We start from the raw sequence: 27716 nt of genomic DNA on the forward strand, positions 1-27716 counted from the left end.
CTGATATTTAAAGTATTTTGCAATTAATCACCAAACTACCTTCTACCCAATCCCCCAATCCCCTTCACATGAACCCATTGTTTCAACCAAATCAATAAACAAGCTGCCCCAGCACCTGTACCTCCCCACCTTGGCCCTTCCATGCATTGTGCTCATACCTGAAATTCTCTCCCCTCTTTCAGGTCCTTGAGATGATATCAAATGCCACCATTTCAACCTTCTTCAATGTGCCTAACTAGCAATGTGATTTCTCCCTTTTGACCTTCTGTCAAACAAACAAATGAAAAAACAAAGCAGTAACAAGAGAAAAAAAACCATGCCTTTGCTTCTTTGTGAAAATATTCTTGGTCCTGCCTGCATGGTCCTTTGTCTTGGATCTAAGCCCTCTTATTAGACTGTAAGAGTGTCAAGGAAAAGTCTATGTCTTACTCATCATTGTACACCATTCAGTACCTCAAGAGACCTTGGGAAGATCATAATGTCTGCCGAATTATTTGGAATATAACTGTGATTTCAGAAGATAGTCCATAACACAGGCATTGGTTCTGCTATAGTGTTGCCAAGAACTTTCACTGAATATCATACATCTAAGAGAACCTCATGGACTGGCAGCAATGGAAGAATCTTTAGACTGATCTAGTATAAGGCCCTCATTTTACAGTTAAAGAAATTGCAGGCTTTAGTGAAGTGTCTTACCCAAGGCCCCATCCTGATCCAGTGCCCTTCCCTGTAAACCATATCACCTTTATCCCTGTGCCAATATCTATACAGGATTGCATATAGGATTTGGAACAATAAATTTAAACACACATCTAAATTTTGACAAGAATAAGCCCCTCCCATGAAGCTGTGCTTTATATTAAATTCATTTCAATTTTCCTGGAGTTCACTACCTGCTAGTACAATAATCACATAAGACATCCTGGCCTTTCTAGTTGAATTCCTGTATGACCTTGGACACAGTGCTGCCCAGCTAACAGAAATAACTGACGGTTCAATTCTTTGTGACCATTTGCTAAGTTCAGAGTTTCTTCAATACCTGTACAGTAGTGTGGTCATTGGAATTACATGGCATTGGCCTGGACAAATGCAGAAGACTGATATTGAGACCCTTCAAGACACAGCTGCTATAGGGGAAACTGAGCTCATATAACCAGGAGAAGGGAAAGTTGGGTTTCTGAAAAAAGGCTTCAAGCTACATAGAATCCTCTCGGGATGCTGAGAAACTCCCAGGGCAGGTAGTTAGACTGGTGAGCAAGTGCAAGAAATAACTGGATTATGAGAGGCATGCCTCGCAAGTGGCCCCTTCAATACAGAAGCATCAGTGCTCCCAGATGCTGGACAATGGATGGCAGACAAAGGCTGCAGCTGAGTCCCCCACCTGGAAGCTGCCCTTGGGTGAAGAAGCCTGCCTCATGCAAGGTCACACCCCTTCCTGGGGGCCTGGTTAATGTGGATGTGTGAAGGCCTGGGTCCCTCGCTCCAGTTCAGGACTGCTCTGTAGGGCCATCCCTGTGCTGAGAATGTATTTCCCCTTCTGCCAACAGTGTTGATTCCAAAGCTTTCTGATAAATATCTTGCACTTACATCTCCAGCCCAAGGTCTGATTCCTGGAGAACTGGACTCATGAAGGGAGCAAGGGCAGGGATGTGGAGAAAGCTGAGGGCAGCTCCAACAGAACAGAGGGGACAGCATATGGCTGTGTGTCACATCCAGAATGCAGACTTGGAGCCTTGTGGTGTTCAGGATGAAGTCACACACTGTCCAGCTTTCAGCTACATCATGTCAGAATATGAACGAATAAACAATCTCTTGTGCTTCCCTGGTTGATCTGACCCTGTGTGGCTCATGTGCTGTTAAACACCATCAGCCCTTATAAACAGAAATACAACATGCTCTACATAAAGACATCACATCTATATTAGCCAGAGGCAGTGGCATGCACCTGTAGTCCCAGCTACTCTTGAGGCTGAGGCAGGAGGATCATTCGAGCCCAAAAATTTGATGATGCAGTGAGCTATGCTTGATTGAGAGCCGCCTGTCAAAAAAAGAAAAAAAAGAAAGAAAGAAAAAGAAAAGGAGTGGAGGGAGGGAGGGAGGGAGGAAGGAAGGAAAGAAGGAAGGAAGGAAGGAAGGAAGGGAGGGAGGGAGGGAGGGAGGGAAAGAGAAAAAAGACATGACATCTTAGATGGCTGTCATCTGTTCTGCCTTGTAGGGCTGAACATGTCCCTATGTGTGCTGCATTCACTCTTCAGCCAGCAGGCCCCTCCTGGGGTCATAAGTGACCCTCCCTATGGCACCATGCCCAGGCCGCACTCAGTAATAGACCATCTGATGATTGATTTGTCCAGTTTGCTGCACCCAATCTCCACAGCTCCCCCTACTCCCATATACATTTGTTACTTCAAAAACCTCAGGAAATGAGGGCATTGGCCCCCATGAGCTCATAGGATATTTGATTTGGAAGGGACATATTACTTGGAGGTTATTTTCCAGTCACATCTGCTTCTAAGGCACCATGAAGACCTAGCCCATGATAAATCATTGACTACATACATCATCATCTTAACTGAGTCACTCTTTCTCTTTGGAGTTTGAGAAGAAATAAGGACATGCATGTTCCATATGGCACACAGGACTGGGGTTCAGTGGCCTCTCTGGTTGGGTGATTAGTTCCTGCAGCCCCAAACCAATCCTCCAACCTCAGATGATTATGTTTTATGAGCAAGAGGGAGAAATCTCATCACATTTTTAGGAAAAAAAAGATTTTATGACGCAATTAATTGCAAGTCACGCACTGGTTTGGAGGCTGTTTTCTAAGACTCGATAGCAGCAGGAAGTGGATGTCCCCATAGAGTTGTGGGATGCAGTAGGCAACATCATTCACAGCCAACTGGAGGCTCAGGCCAAACATAGCTGTTTGTCAGCACAAGATGCCCAAGCCGTATCTTCCCACTGACTGAAAAGCAAAATTATCAGATATTGTGCATGCAAATATTAATGCATTGCTTTTCTCTTTAGAATAATTAATACTTGTATTATTGCTTTTATTAAAAATAGCCTATGTTAGCCAGGCTTGGTGGCCTCACACCTGTAATCCTAGCACTTTGCGAGGGCAAGGCAGGTAGAACACTTGAGCCCAGGAGTACACCACCAGCATGGGCAACATGGGGAAACCCCATCTGTACAAAAAACTACAAAAAGAATTAGCCAGGCATGGTGTTTCAAGCCTGTAGATCCAGATACTCAGGAGGCTGAGATGAGAGAATCAATTGAGCTCTGGAGGTCAAGACTGCAGTGAAGCCATGATTGTACCACTGCACTCCAGCCTGGGTGACAGAGTGAGACTCTGCCTAAAAACATACATGTGTTTTTAACTAATTTTTTTTAGTTTTTTAGTGATGGGGGTCTCACTATCTTGTCCAGACTGGTCTTGAACTCCTGGCCTCAAGTGATCATCCTGCCTCGGCATCCCAAAGTGCTGGGATTATAGGCATGAGCCACCATGCCCGGCCAACTCTACTTTTTAGTATATGATGACTTCTCTCTGTGTCCCCAGCCAAATCTCATCTCAAACTGTAATCCCCACATGTCCAGGGAGAGACCTGGTGGGAGGTGGTTGGATCATGGGAGCAGTTTTCTCCATGTTGTTCTCATGATATTGAGTTAGTTCTCACAATATTTGGTTGTTTGATAAGTGTCTGGTGCTCCACGCTTCACTCTGTCTCTCCTGCCACCATGTAAGATGTGCCTTGCTTCCCCTTTGCCTTCTGTGATGACTGTGAGTTTCCTGAGGCCTCTCAGCCATTCAGAACTTTGAATCAATTAAATCTCCTTTCTTTATTAATTACCCAGTCTCAAGTAGTATCTTTATAGCAGTGTGAGAACAGACCAATACAGAGAATTGGTACTGGCAGAGTGGGGTACTGCTATAAAGACAAACTGAAAATGTGGAAGCGACTTTGGAACTGAGTAACAGACAGAGGTTGAAACAGTTTGGAAAGCTCAGAAGAAGATAGGAAGATATGGGAACGTTTGGAACTTCCTACAGACTTGTTGAATGATTTTGACCAAAATGCCAATAGTGATATGAAGTCCAGGCTTAGGTGGTCTCAGACGGAGATGAGGGACTTATTGGGAACTGAAGCAAAGGTCACTCTTGCTATGCTTTAGCTAAGAGACTGGTGGCATTTTGCCCCTGCTCTAGAGATCCGTGGAACTATGAAATTGAGAGAGATGATTTAAGGCATCTGGCAGAAGAAATTTCTATAGCAAAGCATTCAAGATGTGACCTGGCTTTTTCTGAAAGCATTCAGTCATGTGCATTCACAAACAGATGGTTTGAAATTGGAACTTATGTTTAAAAAGGAAGCAGAGCATAAAGGTTTGGAAAATTTGCAGCCTAACCATATGGTAGAAAAGAAAAACCCATTTTCTGGGGAGGAATTCAAGCTGGCTGCAGAAATTTGCATAAGTAACAAGGAGCTGAATGTTAATAGTCAAGACAATGGAGGAAATGTCTCCAGGGCATGTCAGTGATCTTCACACCAGCCCCTCTCACCACAGACCCAGAGGCCTGGGAGGGAAAAATGGTTTAATGGGCCCTGTGCAGCCCCAGGACTTGGCATCCTGCATCCCAGCCACTCCAGCTCCAGCTGCAGCTAAAAGGGGCCAAGGTACAACTCAGGCCATTGCTTCAGAGGGTGCAAGTCCCAAGCCTTGGCAACTTCCACTTGGTGTTGGGACTGCGGGGGTGCAGAAGACAAGAGTTGAGCTTTGGGAGCCTCCACCTAGATCTCAGAGTATGTATGAAAATGCCTGGATGTCCAGGCAGAAGTCTGCTGCAGGGGTGAAGCCCTCATGGAGAACCTCTACCAAGGCAATGCAGTTGGAGCCCCCACACAGAGTCCCCACTGGGACACTGCCTAGTGGAGCTGTGAGAAGAGCACCACCATTTTCCAGACCCAAGAATGGTAGATCCACAGACAGCTTGCACCATGCACTTGGAAAATCCACAGGCACTCAACGCTAGCCCATGAAAGCAGCTACAGGAGCTGTACCCTGCAGAGCCACAGAGGCAGAGCTGTCCAAAGCCATGGAAGCCCACCCCTTGCATCAGCATGCCCTGGATGTGAGACATGGAGTCAAGGAAGATTTTGGAGCTTTAAGATTTAATGACTGCCCAGCCAGGTTTCAGACTTTTGCATGGGGCCTATGGCCCCTTTGTTTTGGCCAATTTTTCCCATTTGGAATGGAAACTCAATGGCTGTACCTCCATTGTATCTTGGAAGTAACTAACTTGCTTTTGATTTTACAGGCTTATAGGCAGAATGGATTTGCCTTGTCTCAGATGAGACTTTGGACTTTTGGGTTAATGCTGGAGTCAGTTAAGACTTTGGGAGACTGTTGGGAAGGCATACTTGGTTTTGAAATGTGAAAAAAAAAAAAAACATGAGATTTGGGAGGGACCAGAGGTGGAATAAGGTTTGGCTCTGTGTCCCCACCCAAATCTCATCTCAAATTGTAATTCCCACATGTCAAGGGAGAAACATGGTGGGAGGTGATTGGATCATGGGGCACTTTCCCCCATGATGTTCTCATGATAGTGAGTGAGTTCTCATGAGATCTGGTTGTTTGATATGTATCTGGCACTTCCCTCTTCACTCTCTCTCTCTTGCCACTATGTAAGATGTATTTTGCTTCCCCTTTGCCTTCTGCTGTGACTGTAAGTTTCCTGAGGCCTGCCAGCCATGTGGAACTGTGAGTCAATTAAACTTTCTTTCTTTATAAGTTACCCAGTCTTTATAGCAGTGTGAGAATGGGAGAATGGATTAATATAACTCCTCTTTTTAGTATGTAAAATATGTGTTTGGCCAGAGAGCCAACTTTTTAAGAATTGTTTGGTGCTGCCAATATTCCTGACACCAGTCCCCAAGGGGTTGTCTTTGTGCATAATTCAGCTCTGCAAGTTTTTACCAAGCCCCATGGTGTGCAGGCACAGGGCAATGCTGAACACACTCAGGTATGTGTTGTCCCAGGTGCTACTCCCGTCACTGTCATCCATAGGTACTGACATGAGTTTGGGGTGTATCTGAAGAGCCTGTGATAAAGTCGGGGGAGGCTGAGTATACCCAGTCATGCCCTGGTGCATTTTGTACCTGACAGCTCCTCACAGCTGCTGGGACACACTCTGAGCACATCTCACAGGGTGTGGAGGACTGCCAGGAGGAGGGGCTGGTGTGTCCTCGGAGTCACCAGAAACTTGGCAGCCCTCCCTAATGTCAGATTCCTTCATGTCTGAGGACTAATGCTGCCAGTACTAGTGCAGAGAATGGAGTCAGAAAATTCAGTCAAGTCATTAGTTTGCTTGAACTGTCTTTTACTTCGAGGAAGGGTCAGATGGAAGCATAGGATAGAATAGGCATCTTCATGATAAAGTAACATGTGCCCCTGGCAACCCACATTCTACTTTCCGTCTCAGTGAATCTGACTACTCTGGGGACCTCATACAAGTGGGATCACATGATATTTGTCCTTTCATGACTGGCTTATCTTACTTAGCAAAATGTCCTCAAGGTTCATGCATACTGTAGCATGTGTCAGAAAGTCTTTCCTTTTTAAGACTGAGTAATATTCCATTGTGTGCATATGCCATACTTTGTTTATCCATTTGGGATCCATGGCATTTAGAAATAAATAGATCTCAAATTTTTAGAAAGTTAGCTGCATTTTTATTTTCCATTCATTTCCAGTCCTTTTTCCTGGCATTCTTGGTGGCTGGCATTTAAAATGCAGGTAGTGCCAACAAGCCCAGCTTATCCATCCTATCCAGTCCTCTGTTGGTTCCTGTTAAGACCCAGAGACATTGCCCCTTTTAGTAATTTAATAAATTAATAAGTCTCCAGGCTTTAAAACAGGTTTTAATTTTATTTTAGTACCAGCATACTCTAGTTCCAAATGCCTTGGCGTTGCTTGGGGGCTCTTGGCATGAGGATAAATAAATAAATGGCCTTGGAACTGCTGGAGTAGTGAAATGCATAATGAAACACCTAATAAAAGATGTCTTTAAAGATTACATGCTTGGACTCAGTGGCATAGCATCCCATCGGCCCCTGGAATATACAGTGCCCCAGGACGGGGAGCTCGCCCCCACCCAAGCTGGGCTTGGCTGAGTGCCCTATAACTGTTGCTCCCCACACAGGATGGAGCTTCCTGAGCTGCCTCATGGACAGGCAGCTCCCACATGCATAGTCACAACTCCTTTGCACATTCAAGGGCAGAAAGCACCAGACTGTACAATGCAAGCCAGACAGCAGGGGGCAACTTTTTCAGATCACCAGGCTGATATAATATGGTGATCATTGAAACCTTGCCCTTTGCACCACGGGAAACATCCAAGCAGGGACACCCTAGGCCTTCTGCTCATGTCAAAGGGCTCAAAGCACCTCCCCGGCATCAGTTCCTCTGGGACCTGCAGGTGGCGGGGACCACAGCTCCTGGCCTGGGCTTAGAAGCTTGGCCTCTGCGGTCAGCTCTCTGGCTCAGCCCTCTCCCTTGACTCTGTGACCTCAGGAAGGTCTGAGACCGGCTCTGTGCCACAGCTCCCTCCTCTGCACGGTGGGGGCGCTGCAGCCCCTCCCTCCCAGGCCCAGACACCAGGACCCAGGGCCTCTCCTTGTTTTGCTGCCTTTGCCCACCCTATCCCCCACCCCGGCACTTAGCCCAGCAGGGCTTAGTAAGGTCTGCTGAGGGCAGGAATGTGGACCAGTTCTGCTTGTGAAGGAGCCCATTATCAATCCAGGAGAGCCTGCTTCACCCACAGCCAGATTAACAGCCCCATGAGGTTAGAGGCAACAGCATCGGCTCCACGGCCATTGTTGCCGCAGCCATAGTCAAACTATTTTAAATTATCTGAAAGAATATACCATTCCTGGGCCGGCATGGTGGTTCATGCCTGTAATCCCAGCACTTTGGGAGGCCGAGGCGGGTGGATTACCTGAGGTCAGGAGTTCAGGACCAGCCTGGCCAACATGGTGAAACCCCGTCTCTACTAAAAATACAAAAATTTGCCAGGCATGTTGGCACACCCCTGTAATCTCAGCTACTTGGGAGACTGAGGCAGGAGAATTGCCTGAGCCCAGGAGGCAGAGGTTGCAGTGAGCCGAGATCATGCCACTGCACTCCAGCCTGGCCGATAGAGCAAGACTCTGTCTCAAAAAAAAAAAAAAAAAAAAAAAAAAAAAAAAAAAAAGAATATGCCATTCCTGCTGAACAGAGACAGAGACAGGAACAGAGTGTTTGCTCCTACGTGGCTGGATAGCAATTGCCTGTGTACATTCCTGAGAAACCACAGTCTACATCAAGCCTTTTACATTCAAAACGCTTCCACATGCATTCACCTCAGTTTACCCTCTGAGAAATGAATGAGCAGGAAAACCTGTCTCCTTGTTTTGGAAGCAAGGTAACTGAGGTACAGTGGGTGGAAATGGTATGCAAGGTTACAGGCTCAGAGCAATTCTAGTCTCTGCTCAGCCCCGGGCTGGCATCCAGCCCTCTGCCCCAGCCTGGGGTGTGCTGCGGAGCAACACAGAGCATCCTGGAGAAAGGAGGGGTGCTCAGCCCCATGGATTCATCTCCCCCAAACTGGAGAGCAGACACCAGCCACCAAGAAAGAGCCAAGAAAGGATGGCTGCTGTTACTCAACACACCAGGCCACGGAAAATACACGGAGTCTTCACTCTGGACATTTTGTTGTGCTCGGAAGTGAGTCCTCCCAAGCCCTTGGTGACGGCCCCATGTCACACTGGTTCTGGGTCATTCGGACTAGTCACCACCCGCCCCAACAATCTGTTTTTCAAAAAGTTTGTCCAGGGCTTCAGTAGTAACATCTGCTCTTTCACCTTGGAAAAAAGGCACAGGGTAGAGAGATGAATATGGTGTGATTGCAGTTTAATCTGTATCCCATTAATACATAATTTAACTATATAAGGAATGAGTGAGCCAGAAATGAAAGGTTTTTCTCTGATCCCCAAGCTCTGAGGGATAGAAAGCCTCCCCTCCGTTTCTCCCAGGGTGCAGCAGAGCCCTTTGGAGTCGGAGCAGATCCGTCTCAGGTGCTGCAGCTAGGTGCCTTTGCTAAGCTTGCCCTTCTCAAGGCCTTCCCATTACTGTACTTGAAAAGAGAATGACGAAAAAACGAATTCTCTTTCAAACCGGTAGAACAAGACCCTGAGTTTGACAGGAAGGATTCAAATTTATGAGTTACTTGCTTCATGCTGGGACTCGAATGTAAGGGAGGGAAAAAAAGCCCACTCTGAAAGGGACATTTAATGGTTATTTATAGCCCTGCACCATCCGGGTCACCTGCCTGGTGAAACGCCATCTGTGCCGGGTTACCTCCATGTCAGCGAAGGGACCGGGAAGGCATGGTCTAATCCCAGGATTAGGAGCAGGGAGAAAATCTATCTATTAAATAGTTCAAAACAAACAAACAAACAAAAATCCTACCCGCTCAAACTTAAAAGACTGGGAGCCTGAAAATGTTTTTGTTGCTGCTGTTGAGTTTTCTTAGCACACCTCCTCCTGAAGTTCTCAGGGCATGAACCTTCATGAGAGTCCAGATGGCCAGGGTTGTGCCTGGGAGCTAAGCTGGCTTCATGGTAAAAGGAGAGGCAGCAACAGGAACGCGCTGGAACCGCAGGGCTCCCGACATCTTGAAAGCCCTCTGGTGTGGAAAGCAGGTGGCAGAATCGCCCGCCTCATGGCCTCACTCGGCGCAGACTCACAAAATGAAGACACCATTTATGTTTTCTAGAACGGGAGGGAGACGGGGACGCTGGCCCCTGCCGTCCCCATGGTTCATCGTGGTTCACCTGGCCTCGCTGAGAACTTTCCAACTGCCACAGATCCACAGGGGTGGGATGAAACCAAGTCCATGGATCCACACCCAGGCCCCTTGACTCACTTGGAGCCCTTCCTCCCCTCAGCCCCAGCCATCGCCAGCCTTTCTCTTGGCTCCCAGACCCCTGTTCCCAAAGCTGTGTAGAAGTGTCGAAAGTTGAGTATACCTGGGCCGGGCGCAGTGGCTGACGCTTGTAATCCCAGCACTTTGGGAGGCCGAGGCGGGCGGATCACGAGGTCAGGAGATCGAGACCACGGTGAAACCCCGTCTCTACTAAAAATACAAAAAAAAAAAAAATTAGCCAGGCGAGGTGGCGGGCGCCTGTAGTCCCAGCTACTCGGAGAGGCTGAGGCAGGAGAATGGCGTGAACCCGGGAGGCGGAGCTTGCAGTGAGCTGAGATTGCGCCACTGCACTCCAGCCTGGGCGACAGAGCGAGACTCCGTCTCCAAAAAAAAAAAACAAAGAAAGTTGAGTAGATCTGGCATTGTGCCTCGGCTCTCCCACCTCTATCTGTGTGACCTTAGCAAGTCGCTCACCCTCTCTGAGCCGCCATTGACTCCATATGTTAAGTGGGGAGTAGTGAGTGCCTCCCTTGCAATGCTGGGGAGGTTTAGTGACAAGTCTGGCGCTGGATTGGCCCTTCACAAATACGCTCAGCAGGCTGAGAGATGGGGCCTCTGCCCCCAGCACACACACCTGCAGCTCCACTTCCAAACACAGGTTCGGGAAGAAGCCCAGCAGACTTTCTCTTAGGCACCTGTGGAGTTTCCATCACACAAGGGGCACCTGAAAGGCAGCCACCTTCCCCAGCCAGCAGGGAATCGTGGCGTGGACAGGCCTCTCTGTGCAGCAGAGCTTTGTCTGCTGTGACCTGAGAAGCTCCCACCTGCTGTCGCGCACTGGCCTCCTTGGGCATACACGTTCACTGAGGCTGCTGGGACCGAAAGAGGCGGCTGGGACCAGGGCAGAAGTGCCCTTGGGCAATGAGGGCCTCACACATGGGCTGTTTGCTTCTCCTCTGAGCCAATTCTGTGTGCGAGCCTAACACACATCCTAGGAGAGAAGGCTTGGGTTGAGGGTGATTATTTATAATGGCAGTCAGGTTGTTGTAAGACACCATCTTTTGGAAGTGACTTTTTGAGAACTAGTCCCTGGGTGCCTCTGGGCCAAGGAGATCGTTTTCCTTCTCCTTCTACCCTTCCCTATTGGCCATGCCCACAGCTGGTGCAGAGGACCCTCAGAGCTGAGTGTAAGTTATCCATGGCAGCTGCCAGCTGGCCACGAAGTGTCACCAGGAAGCCCCTCAAAGGGAACAGCTCAGGGGAAGCTGTTTGGAAGCTCAGTGCCTCCACCTTGCCCTGGTGACTGGGAGGAAGGCTGTGAGCTACCAGGACTCTCCTCTGGCCAGAGCAGATTCAGAAAAAAGCCAGGGGCAGCCCCTTTGAGAACCTGCCTCATGTTTGAGTCACCAACATCAAAAGCAAGGTCAGGACTGCCCAGGTCCAGAAAACAACCAAAAACCATTTTGCAAATGTAGTCTTAGCAAAAACAAATGGAATGGGCAAATGGAGAAACATTGTGGTTTATGAATGCAATGGAATACGATTCGGCAATAAAAAGGACTGAAGTCCTAATTCCCACAACGCAGACGCATCACAGGTATTATATTCAGTGAAAGAAGCCAGCTGCCCGATTCCATGTATATGAAGATCTAGAACAGGCAAAATCGGTTTAAATTTATAGTGACGACCGGTGACAGCCCAGGGTGGGGCAGATTGATGATCAAGGGCACAAGAGATGCTCTGGAAGAGATGGGCTCTGTATCAAGCCACATGGGGTGTATATACGTTATCAAAGTCTCACACCTGTAACTGGAAAATGTAAAGCTTATTGCAAGTTAATTACAACTCAATAAACGTGATTATTTTTAAAACTATCATCTTAGCAATAAGAATACAAAAATCTGTGCCACTAATCAGGACATCAACTTGTACGTTCTTGGGGAACATGCAGAGTCTGAGAACACCGCTCTCATCATTTTGCACTGTTGCCCCTGGAAGCCTGCCCCGTTCAGACCTGCATCATCACGTGGTGTGACGTGTTGTAACTGCGCTTAGTCTTTGCTCAGAAGCTGCTTCTTTGTTATTCTGCACGTGACTCCACATTCACATTGTGTGACGACGGCACTGGATGCTTGATACAGAGGAGGAGCAGAGAGCCTGGCTGCCCTCACCTCCGCCCCATCTGGGGCTCAGGCATGGCCCAGGGGAGCCCAGAGTACATAGGCCACACACTGAGATTCCCACTACTCCCTGGGCTCATAGTGGCTTCAAAGGGGCAGCTGAGGTGGGGAGTGGGAGGCAAGGGCTGCAGAGTAGGAGGCACGTGGGCAGGCTGGGCCATGGAGGAGCCACACGTGCTTTGCCAGCCCCCATATGTCCTGCCTCCCTGCACCTTCCCCTTCAGACCATCCAAGCTATTCTGGGAGGCTCAGCCTCCACCACCCATGTGGGCGCCTTCTGCATTACCTACAATAGCCAGCCTGAGAGGAGCAGCAAGCTCTCTGCAGGCCCTCGGGACAGGTAATAATGGCAGTCATCTTTACGCCTCTTCACGTCATTGCCTGCGGCAGCTCTGTACTATTTTAGACTTTATTGATCCCGGTGCCAATAGATGGTTCATCTTCTTCAACTTCCTTAACTTAGAGGCTATCATCTCTGTCAAATTGATGTCTTCTGTCTGGCTGACATAGCTTGGGATTCTAGTAGCATATCTTTCAATGATTAGGATTACGTTCTTGTTTTGCTTTTGTTGTGAAGCAGAATCAGTGTCACTGAGACACGTTCATGCAGGAGGCCTCGTCTCCATCACACCACAAATATTTTAAGGTGCCAGCTTTCTGTTCTCTAGTGGAGTCCAGATCCAACAGGAATGGCTGGGTCTGGGGGAGGCAGGGCAGACTGAAAGTATTGCTTTCCAAATATCTCTGAGCTGCTGAGAGCAAAGAAATGAGGACAAGAGCTGAGGGAGGACCCAGCACAGTAGCCCATTGGCAGAAAACAAGAAAGAGTTCTTGGTTTTATTAGAATGCAGTTCAGCAAATAACTCATTCATCTATTGCTGAGAGAAGAGGGTATAGCAATGGCCTTAGAGGGGATACACTGTGACTGCATGTTCTCCTCCTCCCAGCCCTCACCCATGCTGTTCCCTCTTTCTCTCTACTTTTCCATTGTGATTCTTGGCTAACTCCTAGCCATCATCTCTTCTTGGGACTTGGAACAGTCCTCCTGATCTCCCCACCTGGTAATCTGTCATTAGCACCCATTTTCACACACACATACTCTGCACTAGACACTTGAAGTCAAGAGTTTGAGACCAGCCTGGCCAACATGGTGAAACCCCATCTCTACTAAAAATACAAAAATTAGCCAGGTGTGGTGGCACACACCTGTAGTCCCAGCTACTGTGGAGGCTGAGGCAGGAGAATCACTTGAACCTGGAAGGCGGAGATTGCGGAGGTTGCAATGAGCTGAGATCGCGCCACTGCACTCTAGCCTGGGTGACAGAGCAAGACTCCATCTCAAAAACAACAATAACAACAAATGGAAGGATGAGTGGCATGCGTATTAAAGTGCTGAAGAGTGGCTCCTATCATGTTTCAACAAAACTTCATGTTACTGTGCTTATATAAGAGTCCTAGAGTGGCCAGGCACGGTGGCTCATGCCTGTAATCCCAGCACTTTGGGAGGCTGAGGTGGGCAGATCACGAGGTCAGGAGTTCGAGATCAGCCTGACGAACAAGGTGAAACCCCGTCTCTACTAAAAATACAAAAATTAGTCAGGCGTGGTGGCGGGCGCCTGTAGTCACAGCTACCCGAGAGGCTGAGGCAGGAGAATTGCTTGAACCCAGGAGGTGGAGGTTGCAGTGAGCCAAGATCGTGCCACTGCCAGCCTGGGCAACAGAGCAAGACTCTGTCTAGGGAAAAAAAAAGGAGTACTAGAAAAACTTGCATTTTGTAATTTAAAGCAATGCGTTAGTTATGATAACTTTTCCGATTTCACCCTGAAAATGCTTTCCCTCAATTTTGATAAGGCAAAAAAGTAGGGATTTTTTTTTTCAAAACTTCTCCAAGCTTGTTAATTCGACAAGATCCTTTCAGCTCTGAGGTATTCAATGAAACAGAAATGAAATTGTGAACCCATATCTTTACAGCAGGACATTGGGATGAGGATAAGTGCTCTCCCTCTGAACTTCTGCATGGATATTTGCAAGCCACGTTATTTTCATGAGCAATCCTCCAAGGGTGCAGAGCACCCGAGCACCACAAACTGCAGGAAATGCAGAGAGAGCTTCCTTCCTCTTTGGGACGCCAGCCCCAGTTCTATCTGTGTACAAGTGCACACACACCTGCTTCATAACATAATTAGCATTCTGAGAAGCCCAAACCTAGTCTGACAAGCAACAATAACCATGTTGGTGTTCAGAAATGTTTTTAGGCCACAACTGTTTACTGCACTTCAGAAATTATCATCGTCACTGGTTTATATGCAAGAAAATAAAGACTAGTGGAAAAAGTTGAGTCAAATAGAAAGATGAGATGTGAACAGATGTGTCCAAAATACTGATTTTCCATGCTCTTCCTGCCTCTGTGGGTTCTGCCGAAGAGTCAGTGATGCACAGAGAGTTCTGAAGAATTGGACAGGCTTATTTGTATTAGTAGTGATCCTTCAAAAGAAAATCTAGAAGTAAATAAGTGTTTCATGCATTATCTTATTATTATTCTATGTGTGCAAGAATATGTTTTCTGAGTATTATCTCAATTCAAATTAACAAAGGAATCTTGGGAACTTGGATTTTAAACTTTCAAACCAACCTCTGTCCACATCTTTTGGGAAGGCCCCACCCAAGGGTTCAGGGCCACCTGGTTTGCCCTCATCCGTGCCTCTCCCCGCGGGTCCACTGTGCATGGGGCCTGTTTGGGTTTGCCACATACACACACACACATACATTCACACACATACATTCATACTCATACACAGATACACACACATACACACACATACACTCCCACATACACATACATTCACATACATATATACTCACACATATAAACATACACATATACAGACACACAAACATACACATACGGACACCCACACACACATATACACACACACTCATATACAAATACACTTACACACACATAACATTCACACACTCACACACATACACTCACCTACACTCACACATGCATACATTCATACACACACATACTCTTACGCACACACTCACATATACACATGCATACACACATCCTCACATGCACACATACACACACACATATGTGCTCACAGATACACATACACTCACACCCACATGTTTGGGGTGAGCAACACCCTTGAGAGACTTAGGGCTTGAGAGAATGCGGGGACACAGCCCGCCGCCTTTGAGGGGCTGCCAAAGGTCAGTTTGCCCCTCATAGCCCTGAAATCTTCACCAGGGAGTTTGCGAATGAAAGGTTTTCAGTGCAGTGATAAAGAAGAGTGGCTGCTTGTAAATCCCCATGTGATGCTGTTTGAAGCTCTGGGACCCGCCATTGTGCTCTGTTGCCAGTCACTTCTCTTTCAGCATCACCCTCTGCTCCAGCCTTGGGAAGGACGGTGCCTGTGGTCTTGACAAGACGTTTGGCCTGTGCTCTGCGTGTCTGTTCCCTGGCACAGCACTGGGGGGCCTCCCCTGCCTGGCCAGAGAGGCTGGGAACAGGACTGGCTATATAATTTGTGGGGCCCAGTGCAAAATGGAAATGGGTCAGAAATCACTGAGGACTTCAGGCTGGCAAGGCCAGCAGGACACTAAGTGCGGCATGGGGCAGAAGGGCCTCCCAGGCTACTTTCTCTGCCTTCCTCCTGCTCCGGTGAAACAGATCTGACTAAAGCAGAAGTGGAACGAGAATGCATCCCCCTGCTCCCAATCTAATATTAATCAGCACTACTCAGCTGAGACAGGGAAGATTCAGAGCTGTAAATCACATCAAATGGAAGTGTTTTCAGCTGCTCTGATGGTGACCTTGCGGGCTCCCCACAGGGCAGGGAGGTCTGTCTGGGTTGTTGTAAGTAGGGGCCCTCAGGGAGGCTGAGGAACATGGAATCCTGCTGGGTGTGGGGAGGAGGCCACCAGCAGCCTCCCCTCGGGTCTTCCTGGAGGAAGGGGAGCGTGGGAGGCCGGGGAAGTAGAGTAGCGCTGGGTGGGCAGGGAGCCGCAGCCAGCTCTGTGGCCGCCTCCCAGACACAGGCAGCTGCCAGCACCTTGCCTCCCGCTGTGGAAGAGCTTGTGCCCATGGAGCTGAGTGGGCTGACCACAGCCTCTCCCCTCCCTGTCCATGATGCGGTCAACCCAGGCATGGCGAGCCCTGCTGGGCCAGGCCAGGTGAGCACGCTGGAGGGATGGAAATGGACCACAGACACAAGGGACATCCGCCCTACAGACTTTAAAAGGTAACTCCGAACGATCAGGCCTGCCAAGGCTTCCCACAGCCACCTGGCGTCAGCTGCTTCCCACGGATATGAGGTGTGGCCCTTTCAGGGAGAAGCTTTTGGAAGAGGTAGCACCGTCACAGTCAAGGGGGGGCCCAACTGGATGGGAGAATGGGAAGTCTCGGAGGCCGGACCATCTGCCAGCCGAGGCAGTGACTCTGCGTCTCCTAAAGGTGGTGACCAGTAGGGAGGACAGCCACCTTCTTCCTGTGGTGGGCACTGTCTGTGCTCTGGAGGCAGCAGTGATGACAAGTGTAGATAGTCAAAGCCACACCTCCAAGGGTGAAGGCCATTCCAAGAGGCAAGCAGCTCAGAGAGGAGACTGAGTCTAGGGGAGGGCGGCTAGGAAAGGGGGCCAAACTTGTATATAATGATGTCTTCCATGTCTGGCTCCCTGGACAGATAAAGGCCCAGTAGAGCAGGGACCCTATCTGTCTGACACAGTCCTTAGGGCCTATAAAATTGCTACATAGCAGCAGCTCCACAGCTCTTTGTTGAATAAATGAATGAACTCTAACAAGATTAAGGGAATCAGTGTCTAGTGCAGAGTCTGTGTGTGTGTGTGTGAAAAGGGGTGCTAATGACAGCAGTTGTTCTTTGGAAGAAGGCCAGAACTTAAAGAGGGAGAGACCCAGCCAAGGCTTTCTTCCTGGGCTCCCAGAAGGAATTAAACATTAATTAAACATTAAACGTTCTCTCCCCACCTCAGCAAGATGTTGCTAGGAGATCGTCTAGACCAGTGCTTCTCAAACTTTAATGTGCACACAGACCACCTGCGGATCTGGTTGAAAAGCAGATCCCAGACAGCAGGTCTGGGCGGGGCTGAGATTCTGCAGTTCTAATGAGCTCCCAGCTGATGCTAATGCTGCTGGTCCAGGGGCCCCACTTTCAGCAACAAAGTGGCAATGGTGAGGATTAAGCCATGATAGTGTCTGGCTGGGGTCCGAGCTCAGTGGTCATAAGCTGATGTGATTACAGCTGTGTCATCATTCTAGATGGGAATTGAGGAAGGAAGGGCCAAAGGCAGAGAAACAGAGAGCAGGTCGGGGAAGAGAAGCTGTCAATTCAGGCAGGAGTGGGCAGACCTTTTCCATAAAGGGCCAGATTTGAGATATTCTAGACTTACCTGGTCATGGGGTCTCTTATATCATGAAATGCCTACAGGCACTAGGTAACCAACAGGTGAGGCTTGACTCCAAAAGAGTGCGTTCACAGAACCTGCTGGGTGGCTACTGGCTTCACAAACCCTGAACTGGATCACTAGCTAATTAACTGGTTAGTTCCACAAGTTAAGCAGCAGCCTTGTCTGCCTTGGATGGGAAGAGACATTGCCACGCTGCTTTGTTTTGAATGTTTCCCCCACAGTTTATGGGTTAAAAACTTAATCCCTTAATCCCCAGTGAACAGGTTTGAAAGGTAGGGAGGTGATGAGGTCATGAGGCTCTGCCCTCATGAATGACTTAATGTCATCATCGCGGGAGTGGGTTCGTTATCTCGAGAGTGGGCTGGTTATAACAGTGAGTTGGCCCTGCTTGCACTCTCTCACCATGTGATGCCCTCTGCCATATTATGACATGGAAAGAAGGCTCTCACCAGATGCAGCCACTCGCTCTTGGACTTCCCAGCCCCAGAACCCCAAATAAACTTCATTTCATTAGCCAGTCCGTGGTATTCTGTTCTAGCAGCACAAAACAGACTAAGACAGGTGCTCCCTCTCCCCATCACTGTCACAAATATGGGAGCTCAGTGTGCATGAGGCTGGAGCCCCACCTCAGTCAGTTCCTTGGTCTCATACCCCAGCAGCATTGCCAGGCACTGATGGAGATTGGGGATCCCCAAAGTAAAACAAACAGGAGATCACGAGTGGGAGCAGTCAGCCCCCCAGCGCCCAGTGACCCACCTCCTGCCTGCATCTGCAGTCTGAGAAGTGGGATCCAAACCACAGGCTGCCCTGTGCTCCCCTCCCCCAGACCCCACTCACCCTCTCAGAGAATTGGTAACAATAATGAAACACATCTAAGGCCACAGACTTTTAGTTCTGCTTTGTGTATCTATTTATTTGTTTTTCTTTTCTCTCTGCTTGGGTTTACCTGGGAACATTTTAATTGCGCCTTTCGATAAGTGCTCCTGGTTGACACTAAGGTGCAGCAGGCCCAGCCCTTCTCAGTTATTCAGGGAAGCCCTCCAAGGCTCAGCTATAATTAGAAGTCAATTAAATTAGAAACCATTCATATGGTTCTTGGAAGGCCTCCAGCCCTGCTGAGAGCCTCTGGCCCTATCCACAGACTCAGTGGAAACCTATCTCTGCTAACCCCACCATCCTGAAGCCAAGTCCAAGGCTGCTGGGAGGGGGAACAGGCTCCTATCAGTTCCCTTTCAGGCCTTTGCTTGCACCCAACCCTCCCCCACCTGGCGGGCTGCAGGTCGCCCTTGCCTCCCCGCCACCCCGACCTCCCGTCGCTACCTGCCCCAGCTTGCTCTGTTGCTAGAAGGAAAACACCCAGCGAGTTCACCACTGGGGTGGCTGGCTCCTCAATCTTGCCTCAGTCCATTTAGTGTTTTCCAAACGGTAAATGCAGCACTGAAGTGCACGCAGTGTGTGGGAAAAGGCAGTTTTTGAACCTCATCAAGAGGGTCTGGAAACAGAACCCTTCCCCAAAGCCACCTGGAGGTCTCCACCAAGTGAGACACCTCCAAGGTGACTGGGCCAACAGCCGGGACCCAAGGAAAGACCCAGGACCACTGCTGTGCTTTGCCAGTGACCCTAGTCAGGTGGGTCCTCTGGGATCTCCCCTGGGACCCCCTTCCCCCGCCTATTCTTAGAGCAGCCAGAGACACACGCTTTTTCCTTTATCACAGAATTCATTCTCTCTCTTCTAGACCACTCAGACAATACAGACCTGCATAAAATAAAAAGTGAATGTTCCCCGGAATGCTCCCTCAGTCCTTGGTCATCCCCATCCAATTTCAGTTACTGCCAAAAAAATCTTTGCTGGAAGTTCAGCAGGCATCGCTCCAGACCTGCTTTTCATGCTTTTAGAAACTTTACAAATACACCCGGAGGCATTCTTCTGTATCATTTCTTTCTCACCCAACAACAGGTGTTACAGCCCTGCTTGGTGTTCCAGGAAAATGAAGTTCCTTTGGATTTTTTGTGGGTGTTTATCTGTTGCAATGATAAACAAGTGTACTATCTTAAGGCCCTGCCAGGATTCTGCCCACCCTCTTCTTATGGGAGCGAGGGCGTGTGCTGTTGTACTCAGGAGGCAGGACAGGCGTGCTCCCCAGGGATCTCTGGAAGGCCGGCAGACCGGAAGCTCCCTAGCAGCCAATTAACTGGTTAGTTCCACAAGTTAAGCAGCAGCTTTGTCTGCCTCGGATGGGAAGAGACATTTCCACGCTGCTATGGTTTGAATGTTTTCCCCACAGTTTATGTGTTAAAAACACATATATACTTGGCATTGGGTGCATCCCCTAAAGGGCCATTCTCTTTCCAGAAATCTCAGTGAACAAGCCCTTAAGTCCTGGGGGATTTGGAAAAGAAGATTGTGCATGTCGGTCCCCACTGACAGGGCCCCTGGTCTTTTGCTCTTCTCCACCGTTCCCTGGCTGCTGAGTTATACAGCCCAGATCTCCTTCTCCAACTTAATTCCTTGTTTTTTTTTTTTTTTGGAGATGGACTCTCACTCTGTTGCCCAGGCTGGAGTGCAGTGGCGCGATCTCGGCTCACTGCAAGCTCTGCCTCCTGGGTTCACGCCATTCTCCTGCCTCAGCCTCCCGAGTAGCTGGGACTACAGGCGCCCACCACCACACTCAGCTAATTTTTTCTATTTTTAGTAGAGACGGGGTTTCACTGTGTTAGCCAGGATGGTCTCGATTTCCTGACCTTGTGATCCGCCCCCCTCGGCCTCCCAAAGTGCTGGAATTACAGGTGTGAGCCACCGCGCCCAGCCTCTCCAACTTAATTTCTGTATTTCCGATAAATAATCTTTGGCTACTTTTCTCCCTAATGCCTTTAGGATGTTGCAGGACTTTTCCAAAAGACAGAAAAGGAGGAAGGGAGGGAAGGTTCCTATGCATCATGGCATATGTTCGTCCTGGTATTTTTGTGTGTGGTATTGGGAATTAATTGGTTTTTATGACCAATGATGGCTTCCTAAGGACAAGAGAATTCTGAGGGTGAAAGGTCTTGGGGAGTTTGGGTTCCATTGCCCAGCTGGTCTTCTGGTCTGAGTCCGTGGTTGATTCTGGAAGGTTCCTCACACAACCCAGCATCTAGAAGAGTACTTGCTCTTTTGTTATGGCAAGAGGACAGTGAACCAGAGTGCAGCCACTGAGGAATTTAGGCGACCACAAGAGCACATTATCTCTCCTTGTAGAGCCAGGCTAATTAATACCCAGACTATCAAGTAAAATTGCTTTGAGTCAGAAACACAGGTCTCCATTCAGAAAGTGAAAAAACAAGCAAAAAAAAATAATAATAATAATAATAAAATTTAAAAAACCACCTCCTCCTTCAAGGGAGTGCATTCGTGTAATATTAATAGTTGGTAAAAAGTATCTGAACACCTCAGCTGCAGCCATGCTCAGTCCCTTAAGTAGCTGTGTAATCTGGGGCAAGTCACTTAACCTCTCTGGGCTCCCACTATCTCAACTGTAAAGTTAGGTTATTGGACTTGTCCACTTTGATGGAAAACCTGTTCTTAACAGAGAGAGGGAAGAACCTTAAGGTGGGGCTGGGAGAGCATCCAGAGGGGCAAAGACCAGAATCTAATTGCTGGCAGTCTCTCCAGAGGTCCTCCTGTGTCCTGGAGCCCAAAGGCCAGGACTGGCCTGGAGGACTCCAGACTTAAAGCTCACATAAGGCTGGGTTTCTCCAAACCCTCTGAGCATGAGAAACACAATCACTAACTTCGGGTTTAACCGTGGGCCCTCCACGTGCTCCCAGCCTCCTCTCAGGCTCCCTCCCGGCATGGCTGCGAGGCTGGGAAGGCCCCAGAGTCAGCCCAAGTGGCACGGGTACAGCTTCAGCTTCATGTCTGCCTTTTCTTTTAGGATGTATAGTTTCCCCTCTGTTTGCTGGAAGGCACCTTATATCCAGCGGGGTTAAATAAAGGTAGCCGGACCCCCGGCTGGGGCACTACCGCCAGTGCCCAGCTAATGACGCATGTCTTTCAGGTGAGCCCTTGGGAGAGGATGGCCCATGTGGAGGACTGCATGCAGACGCCCTGGCTCCCCGTCCTGGTGGTAAGTGGTCTGAGCCCCTCACCCCCATAACACCCTCATCCTCGTGATGGTTGGACCGTTTCTTAGCCGCTTCAGCTGTAAAATGGGAATGCTGATCATAGCCCCTCCTCCACAGGGTTCTTCTGAGGGTGAAATGAAACCAGGCCTGTAAAGCACAGAACTCTGCCCCAGGCTGAAGTTACGCTGATTTCGTTGGTAGCTCCCTTCATAGGGTCTCATGGATATAAACGTTCTTGAGTGCCTGTTTGTGGTGTGATACACACAGCCCTGTGTCTATGTGATGAGCTCATGCTTGGAGGCCGCGCAGCTGAGAAAGACTTGGAAGACTCAGACCCCCACCCCCATCCTCCTGGACACGCCGGCGTTCTGAGGAGCCACTGTATTAGAGGCTCAGTGGGGGACAGGGGCGCCTCCTCCATGACCTTGGCAAGTGCGTTGATGAGGAGAATTCAGAGCAGGCCTTGATGGTGGGATGAGGCTTGGCCAGCAGGGGTGAGGCAGGGTGGTTCTAGTGGGGGCTGGCCGTGCCCAGGTGATCAACCAGGAGCCACTGGAGACTTAGCAGCAGTGAGCACTCACAAGCGGGCACCTTCCCAGACCGAGCCCCCAGCAGAGCCCCCACCGCAGGGCACCCCCTTCCTATGTCAACCTTGGGGTCTTGGGGAAGTCACACGTGTTTCTAAGGAGGTACGGAGGCCACAACACCCCTATTTGTTGGCAGGTGTCTCTGATATGCTCGGCCCGAGCGGAATACTCAAACTGTGGCGAGAACGAGTACTATAACCAGACTACAGGGCTGTGCCAGGAGTGCCCCCCGTGCGGGCCGGGAGAGGAGCCCTACCTGGTAAGGACCCAGCCCTCCTGGGGCCTGGTGCGCTCTAAGGGGAGGCCTCCTGCTTGCGGCATTGTTGCCCTGAGCCTGCATTGCTGTGTGAGGGGACGCCAGGGTATATCAAACCAGCCGGTCACACTCCCTGGACGTTGAGATTGATGGCGAGAGCTGCTGTGAGCCCAGGAATGGCACTTACCAGCTGAGCATTCGTAAACGGATTTTTCAGGAGTTCTGAAATGTTTTTAAAGGATCACTTTCCCACTCCACCCTGATTAAATGAGCGTCAGATCATCTGATTGGAAGCAGGATTGAAATGTTCTCCAGTACTAGTCCATTTTTTCCTGAGTGCTGCATCTCCCTCCGCCTCTGGGCAAGCTAAGCCTGGGTGTTCTGTTAAGCACTAAGGGAAACCTCCAGGGTTTCAGTGTCCGCTTCTTGCAGCAAGCTGAGGAAAGTCAGACGCCAAGTGCTACCTGCACTGCCTGGGCATTCCAGCAGCTCACTGAATTCATCTCAGGGAGGCTCAGAAAAGCGGCAGCATCTGGAGCCCAAGAGTGGCAAGGAGAGGGGCAAGCCCAGAGCAAGAGCTGGTTCCTGGGGGGCTTTGCAGTTAGGACAAGTCAGGAAACCAAGGCCCAGCAAGAGTAGCTTCTGGAGACAGCTGGCACGTCACTGCTCAAGGACCGTGGGCCGAGTCCATATGGTTTGGCTGCTGCACTCACCTGTGTCCCTTGTCCTCTTTCCCTGGACAGTCCTGTGGCTACGGCACCAAAGACGAGGACTACGGCTGCGTCCCCTGCCCGGCGGAGAAGTTTTCCAAAGGAGGCTACCAGATATGCAGGCGCCACAAAGACTGTGAGGGCTTCTTCCGGGCCACCGTGCTGACACCGGGGGACATGGAGAATGACGCTGAGTGTGGCCCTTGCCTCCCTGGGTAAGCACAGGCCCTTCTGGCAAACCCTGGGATGTTTTCTGCAGAAAACCCCGAGGGGTGACGGGCAAGGACCTTGGGAACAGGGGGTCATGGATACTGCAGGCCTCGGTGCAGCCGCACACCTAGCCTTGGTCCTGTCCCACAAGGGGCAGCATCCAGGACGGACAGTCCTGGCCCCTCCGGTGGACAGGCAGCCCATCAGGCTCTGCCTCTGTGTCTCCTAAGTGGTCATTAACCATCATAATATCTTCTGACCCCCAAAAGGAAACAAATTGCTTGAATACTTACAGTGCAGTAACACTTTGGGAAAAAGAAAACTAAAATTTCATACAAAAGCAGTATTTCCCAGTATTCTGGGAACACTGTGGGGAAGCTACTAATAAAAATATTTGAGTCATATGATACCTAAATCCCACCAAAATGATTATGCATCAGAAGGCTTCAAAAAGCTGAAAATGCAATTAGCCTGAAAGAGAGAAAGATAAAACCTTCCTTTTTCCAGGCATGACACCTCAGCAAGTTCTGCCAGAGACCAGGAAAATACACTCTCAATCCCCAGAAAATCCTGAGCCATGATCATTGCTGCTTCCTCCCCCTAGTGGCCACAACACATAATGCTTTGCAAGGGCTACAAATAGAGACTAAAAATAAAAGCAGTGGTGGTGTCCCTGGCACAGCTGGTACAGGTGGGAGAGGTGACGGCAATGATGAGGCTGGTGGGGACGGGGGAGGTGTTGGCAGTGATGAGGCCGGTGGGGATGGGGGAGGTGACCACAGCTTAGTGCATAAGGCATACTCAGAGTGTCCTAGGAGTTGCAGAAGGACCTCTCACCTCATGGCTGGGGAGGTAGTGTCAGCAGAGGTCTTGGGAGATTTGTGGAGGTGATGCCTGGATGAGTTAGGCTAAGAAGTAGGACAGAGGCCTGCAAGTGGAGATGCCGACGCCAGAGCTCAGAGGGCTGAGCAGCTGGGCAGCGCCTGGGGCTCTGATTGGGTCCCTGTGGCCAGAGCAAGAGTTGCACACCTGGGGGTGTGGACAAGCTGGGCAGGAGGGCAGGGAGCAGATGGAACCAGGCTCTGGAAACAACCGCTGAAGACTTGAGCCTTCTGCTTGAAGCTGATGCAGATCAACATGCAGACTGCTGAGCCAGGCAGGACACAGCAGGACGTCCTCCCGGCAGCAGTGAGGGACATGGCTGAGCACGGAAAGCCTGGAGCCCCGGGACCAGGGATGCTGTGGGCAGGGAGAGGGCTGGAGCAGAGGCACTGGGTGTGGAGGAGAGGAAGAATCTGAGAGCCCCCTGAAAGACAGCACTGACCAGGGGTGCAGATGGCACTTAGAAGGGGAAAGAGATTCAGAAGAGGATACTCAGGTGTCTCCGTGACTGGCCATGTGGAAACAGTGCCATTTGTCAGCTGCAGAAGACAGGAACAAGAGGGTGCTTGGTGGGGACGTGGAGGGAGGATAGAGGCTATGTGTGTGGAATTTGAGGGGACTATGGGACATCCAGACCTAGATAGCCAACCCAGAGATGACCTGAAGCTCCAGGCAGAGATCCAGAGCTGGGAAGTCAGCTACGCACTCAGGGTGCTGGGAGCCACTGTAGTAGAAGGTTTCCCCATGAGGCAAATTCCCACTGCAGGGAGAGGGTGGGTGCACCACAGAACCTCGCCGACCTATGCTGCTGGCTCTGGCCTGGCTACGGTTTAGACCCAAGAAGGTGTCCATCAGTACTTGAAGGCCAGGGCTGACTCCGGACTGAAGACAATGTGTTTGGTTCTGATACATTTACCAGAAAGTGTGTAATTGCTAAAGAAGTTGGACACCGGAAAGGTGGTGAGCTCCCTGCCTCTAGGATTTAGGCGAATGTGGACGGCCGTCTGCAGAATTAGTGGACAGGCTGCTCTCTGGGCTTTAAACATTCTTTCCAGTGCTGGAATCTTGATGCCTCCTGCCCTGCTCCATGGGACAGTGACCTCCTCAGTCCACACCACCCTCAGCACCCAGGACATAGCAAGGCCCAGCACACCTGCTGGGCAGGCAAGGGACCCTGTGCAGAGACACCCTCAGCACACACCTCAGAGTGCCTTCGCACTGCTCCACAGGGGTGCAGACGATGGGGACAGTTTCCAGGTTGGCTCCACAATGTGCTGTGTCTGCTCAAAGCCTCACTGCCAGTCCCAATGCCACCAAAATTGAAGACCCCCGCCTCAGCCCCGAATCCCAGCCCCTCTCAGGGGCTCATGCTGCCCCCTCTACTGCAGACAAGGCTTCCCCAGGGTAGAACCCTGGAGGCCCCACTTCCTCTTACGAGGCTGTCACGCTGTGTCACAGAGGAGGATCACAGGAGTCTTGGCAGGCCGGTGTGACTAGCTCCATGAAAGGCTGCGTTCATTCCTGAATCCGAGTGGCTGTCAGGCTACGGGATGCGGATTGCCTCGTCCCAGTCTCTCCTGGGCCCGGGCCCCTGCCTGCGGTTTGGCAGGTGCCCCTCCTGATGCTCCGCCCTCCCCACTGTGTGGCCAGGACACATGCTGAACAAGGAGCAGCACCCGAGGCTTTCCTGTTGGGAGATGTTGTGTGGGTGGACCTGGGAACCAAAACAGGAGGAAGCGGGAGAGAGAGGTTACGCTTCCCCCGCTCTCCAGGGCACCGGCTCACCCCGGAGGAGCTCTGCCACCCCGCGATTCTGGATGGTGGGGGCAGGGGGCAGGACACAGCGGCTCTGCACTGGTTCTGCACACCAACACGGTTGGAGGAAAATGAACATCTGGGAATCTGCGGCGTCCCTTACAGGCATGAGAGTCCTGAAGAAAGGAACTCTCTGGGAAAATCTACACCTATTGACTGAGAGAAAGTCAGTCCTTAAACAGCAGATCCCAGGGGACCCATTTAAACTGACTCTTGTCCTGGGCTATACAACCTTATTCAACCCATGTAGAACAGGGGTTGGGGGACCTAGGGAGAAAGTCAAATATGGATCAAAAAGTAGGAAATTAGACCTTTCCAGAAAGACAAAGGGACCAGACACTCTGTAGCTGGGCCAGAGATCCCTAAATGGACAGCTGATTTCGGGTTGGTGACAAGCCCAGGCAGAAAAAGACAGGCACATGTTCTTCGTTGCTGTGCAGCCCAGGATGAAAGACCCAGGTGTAAGCCAGGCCATGAGGAGTTTAGCCTAGTCCTATAGAGAGAACCTAACATTTAGAAATGTTGTGTGCAGCAATACGTGCTAGAAAACGGTGGCTTCTCCTTGTCAGGAGGCACTGAACGCTCACCGGGTGAGGAAGGACAGTTTCATAACAGCCTCTTGGAGCCAATGTGTTTTTAAAAGTTTATCACTGGCCAGACACGGTGGTTCACGCCTGTAATCCCAACACTTTGGGAGGCCAAGGCAGGTGGATCACTTGAGGTCAGGAGTTCGAGACCAGCCTGGCCAACTGGTGAAACCTCATCTCTATTAAAATACAAAAATTAGCCAGGGGTCATGGTGCATGCCTGTAATCCTAGCTACTTGGAAGGCTGAGGCAGGAGAATTGTTTGCACCTGGGAGGCGGAAGTTGCAGTGAGCCGAGATTGCTCCTGTGTACTCAAGCGTGGGCAACAGAAGGAGACTGTGTTTCGGGGGAAAAAAAAAAAGTGTATCACCTTTCAATATTCCTTAACTGAGTGACTTGATAGGTTGCATAGCTTGACCCATACACATGACCCCCACAGATGAGGGTGGCCAGCCTGTGACAGAAGGTGCCTCGGTGCCCAGGACAAGCCAAAGACACAGTTGTGGGACAGAGCCACCACCCTCCCCATGCTCAGAATGTAGTGGCCCCGGTGGGCACCCATCCTAAAGCCGGGTGTTCCGCACCCACCGTGTAGCCTTGGAGCTTCACCCCTGACAGAGGCCAAGCCCAGCACCTGGGGTGTGAACCAGGATGGGCAGAGGGGCCTTTTGGGGCCTCTGTCCACCTTAGCATCGAAGTTTCATGGAGAAGAACTTGGTGTCATTCATTCATTCATTCATTCAGCCAATGTTTACAGACAACCATCCTTCCTCAGTACCTAGCACAAGGTCCAAGGAATATAGACGTGAACAAGGCTTGCCCTGGAGGGGCAAGCCTCCCAGTCTAGGAGCGGGACCAGTCCCCTTAGGCGGGAGAGAAAATGCGTGGAGGTGGAGTGAGAAAAGGTGGAGGAGGCAAGGGACGAGAAGTTGAGGCACGGAAGAGGTGAGGTGGGGAGCAGGTGGCCACCTAGGAGCCTGAGATGTTT

The 27716-nt window shown here is 50.1% G+C and overlaps 1 protein-coding gene across 3 annotated transcripts in view; it reads left to right on the forward strand.

Moving 5' to 3' along the window:
• The window catches only part of EDAR (ectodysplasin A receptor), a 96626-nt gene that overhangs the window by 37425 nt on the left and 31485 nt on the right, over positions 1 to 27716 (forward strand). For 2 of the 3 annotated variants that reach the window (XM_030827936.1, XM_030827935.1), the window contains exons 2-4: positions 21615 to 21683; positions 22405 to 22527; positions 23268 to 23449. In XM_030827936.1, coding sequence (XP_030683796.1) covers positions 21633 to 21683; positions 22405 to 22527; positions 23268 to 23449 — 356 coding nt within the window. In that variant the 5' untranslated portion in view covers positions 21615 to 21632. Of the gene's footprint in view, positions 1 to 12368; positions 12485 to 21614; positions 21684 to 22404; positions 22528 to 23267; positions 23450 to 27716 lie in introns of all 3 variants that reach the window. The other variant, XM_030827934.1, reaches the window with a different exon arrangement.

The sequence above is a fragment of the Nomascus leucogenys genome, chromosome 14, assembly GCF_006542625.1.
Source record: "Nomascus leucogenys isolate Asia chromosome 14, Asia_NLE_v1, whole genome shotgun sequence".
NCBI lineage: Eukaryota > Metazoa > Chordata > Mammalia > Primates > Hylobatidae > Nomascus > Nomascus leucogenys.